Source organism: Athene noctua, chromosome Z (genome assembly GCF_965140245.1).
Source record: "Athene noctua chromosome Z, bAthNoc1.hap1.1, whole genome shotgun sequence".
NCBI classification, from domain to species: Eukaryota; Metazoa; Chordata; class Aves; order Strigiformes; family Strigidae; genus Athene; species Athene noctua.
In genome coordinates, this window is record NC_134077.1 from 51,782,820 (window position 1) to 51,793,020 (window position 10,201).

The following is a 10,201-nucleotide window of genomic DNA, read 5'->3' on the forward strand; positions in this document are numbered from 1 at the left end:
TTTTGTACATTTGCACTATGATTAATTGTGTTCTGTTCCTTTTGATTAATAGAAAACAACGATGTAGATGAGGAGACTATGAAGGCAAACTCTCAGGGGTTTATTGGATGTCTCTCTTCAGTGCAGTTCAACCACATTGCTCCTTTGAAGGCTGCACTGCACCACAGCAGCTCAGCCCCCATCACTGTAAGGGGACGCTTCACTGAATCCAACTGTGGTACTTTAACTGGAGCTGACTCAACATCAAGTGAAACAACCCATTCATTTGCAGGTAGCATATGGTTATCACTTGTTCTGATCTCTGAAGCAAAATCTTAATAGAGTATTCATGACCTGAATCACAACTACCTTTTATGTTTTTTCCATGTGGGTTAACACCTCAGAAAAATAATTCTCTTTTATATGTACTTCTTTAGCCTGTCTCCCTCTGAATGTTTACATTTCTCTCTTTATCTCTGCAAAGTATCATCGATATCACTCTTGTTCTTTGCATGTTTACAGACCCACAGTACTGCCACTGTTCTATACTGTACATGAGTGTTAATCATGTGAGAATTTATTGAAAACTCTTCTATTTGTCTGTCACTTTCCTTTTTTCTGCTGCAGATCACTCTGGACCAATAGATGAGGGAGAGCCCTTAGCTAATGCAATCAGAAGTGATTCTGCAATTATTGGAGGTAATAGGGACTAAAACAACTCTATGGGAACAGGAACCTTTTTATTTCTAATAACTGTGAGTCTTTCAATGATGAAGTGAAGTCAGTTTAGTTTTGTGTGCATAAGGAAACTAGTAAAAAGATTTTGTTTTATTACAAGTACTAGACAGACAAAAATCAAGCTTTATTTTAAAATACAATCAATAGCTCTCGTGTTTTCTTATTACATAAAATTATGCTATCAGTGTTTCTATACATTGGAACAAACTGTGGAAACACAAGATACTAACAAGATTTCCAACATGCCTAATGCTAGTGTCTATGATTTTAAAAGCATTTGGATTCATTGTGACAAATGGCGTATGTTTAAAAAAGAACTATTTTTGCTCCTTGACTATGCCAAAAAATTACATTTTGCTAAACAGTCAAGTTCAAAATCTTCTTTAACAGATGTGAGCAACACAGATTTTTCTTGAGAAAATGGGGTCTAACACTTCTTGAATCAATCTTTTGACAGACTGAGGCAGGTTCCATGCAGGTTCTGCATTTGGAAAGCAATGTACTCTTGGACAGACCATCACTAACTTTAACAGCTTAAAAATAAAATGCATGTTAAAATAATAATAAAAAATTACTGTTGGTTTCTCCTTTATTTTCTTACTTTTCCTTTTGGCCACTTTTATAAGCTCAAATAGAACTACAAATGAAAATTCACAAGCTTTTTTCAAAACACTTTTTTTTGAACAAAGGAATAGAGGAACCATGTACACAGTTCAATTGCTTCTAAAGTGAATATATTGACAGTCCTTTATTTCTTATGCCCATCAGAACAAATATGGTATAAAGCTTAGGACAGATGTCTTGTGCTGTCTTGTGCTTAAAGTACAGGACTGATAATCAGGATATTCAGGTTCCATTACTGTGTCTTTCTGACTGACCATCCTTAAGCCAAGATCCACCTGTTTTGTAGTGGGGAAGCCTACCTGTTCTGCCTCTTGAGCAGGAATGAAGATTATTCAAGTGAGCCTTCATTGGGAGAGTTTGGGATCTGGAATGCTAAGAATTTCAGTTCCTGTCAGTGGTATTGGAGCAAGTGTATGGCTATGTCTGTTCAGTTTTTTTCTTCAAGGAATAATACTGTCTCTTGTGACAGTCTTCCCTTGTGAGAATTTCTGGTGGTAGTTCTTCTCTTGGGAGGAAGATGGTATTTTCACAGTATAATTCACTGTTTCAATTCCCATTAGTTTTCAACAGAAAGAAGGCAGGGGAAGGGAAAGGTCATCCCCTCCATCTTTTAAATTCTGTATAGGTTTCCTTTCTAAGGGCTTTAAAAGCCTCAGCAGACAAATGACATAGTGGGATTTAGCTGAATAAGCTGCCAAGACGTCTCACTGAGGATAAATGCATTTAGATCTACAGAAGGTGGGGTTAAGATAAGAACATGCAGTCACCTGTATATCTGCAATTTAAATAATGGTAGCTGGTCTGGTCAGTGCCTGCCAACAGCACACTACATGGTCAGTGACCTGTAACAGAGCAGCGCTAAAGGTACTAAAATAAGAAGTAATGAAACCTATAAGCTTCCTTGCTTGTGAAATGATACTTATATCTGTATATTTTTATACACACAAACATTGAGAATTTTACCACTGAGTTCAGTGAGGTCAGAATTTAAAACTATGGTTTCTGAGTTCTTCTACACGTCTAACTTTGTCAGAAATTACTTTGCTGTTTCAAAAGATAAGTATTATTTTGCAAAAATATCTGTACATAAATATCACTTTATGTACTAGATAATTTAGTGGGGGTGGTGATTTTTAACAACAAAGTCATTTTTGAACTTCAAGCTACTATAGTTAGAGTCTTTTTAAGATATTAATAAGCTCACAATTTTATTATTATTAAACACATTTGGGAATATGCACTCACAAAATTTCTACTCTTTCTATGGTTGTTTAAAAGCCAAAATAAAGCAAGATGTACAACACTCTGTAAAGTTTAATGTAAGTACCCTTAAATGAGTATAACTGAGAGCTGTACCAATTCAGTTACTTCAGACAAGGCAAATTTATAGACAAGCCCTTAAAGGGAGCATGTACTGTGACTGTGCAACAAAGGAATGACTGTTATATTTAATCTAAATGAGAGCAGATTCACTCAGATTATAGAGTCTATTCCAGAGAAGAAGATACCACACAAAAATGTTTTTATTCCTACCATTAAGGATGGTTGCACATATTAGAGAATGAAAAAAGGTGCTGAATTTTGGATCATCTTTTTTTATGTACAGTGCTAAGGAACTATGTATTTTTATTTTTCTTGCAGTAGTGGCCAAGTTATGCAGCAGATTGTTCCTTCATCAAGTGCAGCTGAGCCACTTTACAACTGTTTTCAAGACTGTTCAGTGCTTTTTTCTTTCCTACAACCTAGTCTTGCTTTCTGCCTCTTTGATAAGCACGTTCTGCTCCCCTTCTGTTTCATTTCTCCTCAAGTTTCTCTCATGCCCAATCTCTGAATCATGAATTTGAGGGCCTGAGGCCATCATGAGAGGATGAGTGTGAAAGAGAGGAGATGATCTGGAAGTCTGTAAGGTCATGCTTATCTCTGTGGGAAGTATCTCTTTCCTTACTGTTCCTAATCTGCTGCATTAGGAGCAGCACGCCTTGGTAACAGTCCAATAAATCTTAGTCGCTTTTAAAACTAAGTGCTTATTTGATTTAGTCTCTGTGTTAGGTATATGGCATATATTGTACCTGATAAATCTCCTATATAAAGCTTATACTCCTGCCCCTTTGCCTTCTAACTGGTCAGCTAGAATACCATAATGCAGGTGACTGTACTGATGATGATTTTACCCTACTAGATGGGGCTGTTAAAGCTGTTGGAAAAGGATGCTTGCTCACTACCGTATGGGTAGGCAGGGACCTTATTTACTTATGAACCCAAAGTCACACAAAGCAGAAACACACCTAGGATGAAGCTGAATATGAAGTAAGCCTTTATTTCAGTATTTTAGTATTTTAACCAGTGTCTATTCATTATAATGATGTGGTTATAGAAATGTGAGCCCTAGCTAACATAGATCATGAAAATCTCTTCATCTAATTGTGATATACCAAAGGCAGTCAGAGTGGGGATTTTCTTCCATGAGGCAGAATAAACTGTAGAATGTTTGTCCCATTTGACCTGATGATAGGTGGCTATAAACACTATCCAATTTCCAGTGAAGTCCCTATGATGAACTGGTTTACATTTCTTTTTTTATAAATTCTCCTCATTAACTGCAGTGTTTAGTCAGAACCAGTCATCTGTGGTCTGAGCTAATTTGTGTGGAGTAGTGGATATGAATAGGACTAATTCTATGCAACCATTTTTACTGCAGAGTGTCTGAGGCTTAAACTTTGTGGTGTATACAGGCAGGGCTGATAGAGGACCTGAGTCATAAATCCAGACTGGTATCTTTGTCCTCACCCTGTTCTGCCTTGCTTCTGCTTCCCAGATTCCTTCACCAATCCTGCAGCAATGATAGGAGATCTGATGAGCAGGTGAAAGCTCATGATGGGACATGTGTCCCTTTTCTCTCCTGAAGACATGTGGCATGAGAAAGGGTCCTGAGTGACTAAGGAAAGGGAGAGTGTTCAATACTCATAGGAGTTGGGGAAAAGGGGAAAGTCATAATAGTGTCCTTTGTGCTGTCCCACTGTCTGGCAGGAAAGCCTCTGAAAAACGGCTCCTCAAATCTGCAGTGGCTTGAATTCTCGGCCTGACAGAGAGCTAGGTTACTGTTAGGTTACAGCTACTGTAACCTAAGTAACCTAAGGCCCCTGCTGCTCTTCCAGTCAAAAGTTACAAAAATTATTGTATTCTGTGGAATTTTTATTTTTTTTGTACAAGTAGTGTGCAAAATTTCAAAACAATTACCATAAAGCTTATACTACAGTGCTGTTTCTGTTTTGAAAGCAGCTATGTTTTCTTATTTCTTGGATTTCCCTGTAAGACTTTCTATTACATGAGGGAGTCATTCCTTCTTTGTCCTACTCTGGCCCTTGAGTTATTATTTGTCTATCCTTTCTCTTGACTTTTTTCTCTTTTCTTCTCCTAGGTGTGATAGCAGTTGTGATATTCATCCTACTTTGCATCACTGCCATAGCCATACGCATTTATAAAAAAAAAGGCATATACTCAAAAAATGAGGCAAAAGGATCTGAAAATGAAGACAGTGCTGAATCTGCACTGAAAAGTGAGCTCAGCATGCAAAACACAGCCAGTGAAAATCAAAAGGAATATTTCTTCTGATTGGCATTCATGATCTTATTTAATATCATAATGCGACAGTCTGACTTTCTTGTTAAGCCAGGGGCTCTCAATGAACAGAAAAAGCTCTTGCACTCTACAGTAAATGCAATGGATTTGAGACATTATACTACATATGTTCAGTCTCAGTGACTGCTATAGGGGGCTTCTTTAAATTACATGCATTTCTTAGTTATTATACTGTAAATGCATTTTATGTAACAGTGAATTAGATATTGTAACCAATTTCATTTTTGGTAGTTTCCGACTGTTCTGATGTGACCTTCTATGACTGAAGTTTAACGTACATACTGAATATGATTTTTGAATGGGAAAATTGTTATGAAGTTGTTCCTATACTTTTCTTTACAATTTAATTCTGGAATTTTGTTCAAGGTGAAAGGTGGTTTCTAATACTTTGTGTTACTAAAGAAATTCTGCTGTGTTGCATTATAGTGATCCCTCTTCATCAAACTGAAAATGCCTTTTGAACTGCTGTTGGCTAGTGTCAGCATCTGCTTGTGAGTCATGGAGTTTGGTGTCCAAAACAAACTGTACTCTTTCCTCTGGGATGTGACCAATGTCATCACTATCCCATCTTTTTGACAAGCCTAGCAGGACTTAAAACTGAAGGGTGTGCAATCTGTTGAAATGCTGTAAAATCTCTTTTGCAGTAGGTTCTCACTGATGGTCAAGTGATGACACCAAGTCTAATGCACATTCTAGGCTTTTTAAATAAAATTGGGATCACAGAAGGCAAAACTTTGCTTGGAAAGATTAAGTAATATATTAACAATAGTTAAATTATCATGAGTGAAAATACCAAAAGATGATCAAGGTAATTGTTCCTGGAAATTAATGTTTCTTCTGTCAAAAAGTAATGTTCTGTGCACTATCTGGGATGTATTCTCTGACAAAATTGTGTCTATGATCTGGTCCATACCTCAAAGTTAAGTTGTTCGAAATTATAGAAATTATTTATTATTATTATGATAATAGAAGTAGGGCATTTAGAGTCTAGTACAGTGGCTGCTACTTGAATACTTTTATTCTTCACTCTTAATAGTACCTACTATACCTCTGTGAAAGAAGGTCTGGTAATACCATTCAAAAATAAACAGGTACTTACTATCCTGACAGAGTAAATGAGAGCTGTCTATGATGTTGTATAGACAAATTGTCAAAGATGAAGGGTAGACTTGAGTTGTCTAAAGAGAAGATTATAAGGATGCTTTAAACACCATAGGGCATCTGAAATACTCATAGCCTAGTGGGAATATTACAAATTCTACAGAAATTATGTGTCTTTTGGAAGAGACATTCAGATAGAATACCCTAAGGCATCAAAAATAGCACTAGATACCAATATTTCTGTAACTGACCCTCACACAAAGGATTTTTTTTTTTTTTTCCTAGAAAGAAGACTGTGTGCCTAGAGCGTGGATATGAGAAAAGAATCAGGAATTCTGTGCCCTAGTAGACTTGAGTTTAAAATTTAAACAGCTTTCAGAGTTGTTTTATATCCTTTCAGTGAGGAGAATCAAAGCTAGACCCCAGGCTGTGAAGTTTAGAAAATGTTTCTCATAGATGCCCAAGAACATTTTAAAGACATAGAAACGTGACATGGTGTGCCAAAACCTTTAATATGTAATTTTCTTTACATAATAGTAGTTGTAAATATAAATTTCCAACAGATGCTGTATTTTAAAGCTTATTTCCTCCCATCAATCTTTACTTTCTAGTTTAAGAATTCTGCAGTTCCTTTTCTGCTTCCTCCTGTACAGCTTTACTTCCCTTTTAGGAACAAATTACTTTAGGTTTTTTGGAACCTGGAGGATCTGGAATTGGAAATTGTTCAGATTAAGTTGCATTTCATTCTTGTTCTTCTCATTTTTGCAATTCTGTATGCATCTCTGATAAATTAATCAGGCTGAAGACCCAGGATCAAGAACTACGTTATCCATGTCATGTATGTGTTAGCGTATTGACCGCTACAGTTTGGTTCATGACAGTATGTCACCTTTCGAAAGACGAAGCATGGTGAGGGAATGATACTGGAGTATTCCAAATAAATGATAGGGATGAGAATACCCTGTTTTGTGCATGGGGAATGGAGGAGATGAAAGCCTCACATGGGTCATGAGAAGAAGACCTTGACTTGTTACATTTGCTACTTTGGACCCTCACAGTCTAGCTAGTTACTTTAAAGTGAAGGTTATGACCTGCTTTTTAAGAGTCTGGCCTAAATTGCATTGAATTCAAGAGGAGTCCTTCCATGGACTTCTCTAACTCAAACCCTCTGCATCTCAAGAGGCTTTCCCTTCCTGTGATAGATATGTCAATGTCCACCTTCATGTGTCACTTATGTCAACAAATCTATCAGCAGTGATGAGTCCCAGTCAGTTCTCTTTTTATGAACGTTGGATGTAGTAACCATGTGGAACAAAACTTGTATGATAGTGTTGATTATAATACATTAGATCACCAAAATGGACATCCTGATTTCATGATAAAAGACAGACTATTCATATAAGAGTTATTCATATATTACTCATATATTCATAACTTAATAAAATATACCCACACCAGGACAGGTTGGAAGTATGCAAACCTAACTGTTCAGTCACTTGCTTTTACTTCTATTTCCATTTACTGCGTGTTTTGATGGAGAGAAAGGTCTCTTCCCTTACTTGATTTCCTCCCAGATGAATAATTATTTTCTTTCCCTATTCCTTGAATTTTTAAAAGCAACAGGAAATTAAAAGCTGTGTAAACCCCTATTTCAGACTAATTAAAAAAGGGGGGAGAGGGTAGAAATGTCTGTATGGATGGCACATTATTTCATTCAAACACCTTTTCAAGGCATTTTATGATGTGAAGGATTCTAGAGGGAAAAGCAGAAATGGATTTTGTTGAATGCACATCTATCTGCAGATTTATAGTATACAATAATTATGTCTCTCTGAAGATGCAAATGCCTGTTTTCATCCATCGGAAGAGTGACCATATAGTCATCACCTGAATTCGAAATATCCGTTCATAGTCATTGAAGCAGCATTTTCCATTACTTGCTGAATTTCTATGGGTACACAAAAATGCTGGCACCGAAGTGCACTGAGACATCATAAAACATTGTGCTGTCCCTTTTTTGATTCTCTATTCCAGTGTGTGACCTTTCACCTCTCTGTTAATAAACACTTTTTAAAATAAATGAGGAAAATATTTTTAAAAAAATTTGTATTACAAAGTTTAAAACTGATGACAATGTACTGATTTTTTTTTTTTTTTAAACAGTAAAAATATGTAGAAGTGCACATAACAACTTGGTGAGTGTGGTTATTTATAGATATTACTGAGGGCTAATATAACAAATTTACTGTGCATTGACACATTTTCCATGGCAAATATATTTTTTCTTAAGTACATTAGAAAATAAATAGCAGCATGTATGCCAGTACATTTTTAAAACTTCGTGTGGACACTAGCTACAAAGGGCTTGTAATTATTTATGTACTCAACATTTAGCACATACATATGATTTAGTTAGGTTTTGGGAAAACATTTACCAATTCAACCACTGTTGTTTAGATGAAGAATATGTAATACACTAAGTACACAACATGAAATGTACTAACAGTCAAATTTACAGCACCATTATTCATGAAAGTGACATACAAGGAAAAAAGTGTGTAAATGACAAAACAGACAGAATTCCTGGGAGGATTCAGCTGCATAGATTAGGGTACGCAGATGTAGATTTAGATGACAGGAAGCCTGCAGTACCAATGTGAGCTAAAATCAGAAAATGCAAATATTGCAGGTCAATAGAGGATTGATGGGAAAATATCCTTTTGAAATAAAATTGATTACTTTGAGAAGTAATTGTAACAGTTTACACTCAAGGCAGAGTTGTAACTATGTAAGCTATGTGATGTCACAGAGGAAGAATGTTCTTTGTAACAGAAAAATATTTGCTTAGTCAAAAACAGTGCTGAAAAAGCAAGTGCCCTAGTCTCTGGGGTGCAGTGCACATTCTCTGGCATAAGCATGCAGAAATGCCTCATAATTTTCTCAAATCAAGCTCCTAATTATGCAGCCAAAAGTATTATGAATCCATAGTGTTTCATTTAATGAGATTGTGCATTAGCAAGAAGGAATAAAAATGAAAAACTCTACAGAAATTAGAGCTGAATAAAAAGGTACATGTATGAAGGTACTGAAGAAATTTCAGTGTGTTTTTAAAGTACACACAAGAACATGCTTAAAAGAAAAAAGAAAAGAAAGGAACTTTCCTTGAAATTTGCTCTTTTCAGAACCTTCTTTTAGGTCTTTTTCCGTCGTGGTGGGAAGGAAAAGTTTAATGGGTTTATTTACAGAAAGTGCTAGAGCTGCTAATATGAGAAACAGAAACAAAAAAACAAAGGTGCTTATACACTATGCTTTGCCAAGAAGCCATGCTCATCCTCTTTTTTCAAGGTCTGAAAATTGATTTTTGACAGTAACTGGCACTGTTCTTTGGATATATTGTCCAAACTCCTTAATCTTTGAACTTACTATTGTTAAAAGGAAAGGAATCAAACATCACAACTGGGATATGGATTCTTTTCCTTCAAATACTGACATAAAATCTCATTTAATTTTATATTAATTTCTACCATCTATCTATGATGAAATTCTGATGTGGTTGACATTTTATATAAATAACACTGAATAAATCTTGCCTAAAATCCTTATTAAATAGCATGGTTAAATCCACAGTAAAAATGTCCGTAAACATGTGGACCAGTGGGTGCACACACACATATGCATGTGAATGAGCTATGTAGTCAGAGCTAAGATTCTTTAGAGATTAGCATTTACTTTGTAATATGTCAAATACTGGACAACAGTCCAGAGTTCAGAAGCACCATCTTCCATAATGTTGGGAAAATATCCAATCCATTTCACAAAATATTTAAGATTTCACAGGAAATTTTCAAGGGGAAAAAAAAAAAAAATAGAACTTGTGGTTTCTTTCAGAACAGTAAGAGGTAGACAACCAGGCTGATGATGAAGGGAAAAGTTAATAACATCTCTCACACAAAGACAGTAAGTTCTTTTTTTTCTTCCTTTTATATTTTTTCCCCCTTTTCATCCAGGACTTGAGAAATCATTTGACTGATAGCAAAATAAAGTGATATTTCACGTACAGACACACAAAATCATTACATTGAACAGCATATTTCAGCTATTGTTTAATATGTCTTGGAAA

At 35.7% G+C, this 10,201-nt stretch overlaps 1 protein-coding gene across 1 annotated transcript in view; it reads left to right on the plus strand.

Moving 5' to 3' along the window:
* Positions 1-8,279, plus strand: part of CNTNAP4 (contactin associated protein family member 4) — a 239,885-nt gene extending 231,606 nt beyond the window's left edge. Inside the window, exons 22-24 of the mRNA XM_074931769.1 lie at positions 53-271; positions 607-678; positions 4,760-8,279. Coding sequence (XP_074787870.1) covers positions 53-271; positions 607-678; positions 4,760-4,953 — 485 coding nt within the window. The 3' untranslated portion in view covers positions 4,954-8,279. The remainder of the gene's footprint in view (positions 1-52; positions 272-606; positions 679-4,759) is intronic.
* The last annotated feature ends 1,922 nt before the right edge of the window (positions 8,280-10,201 follow it).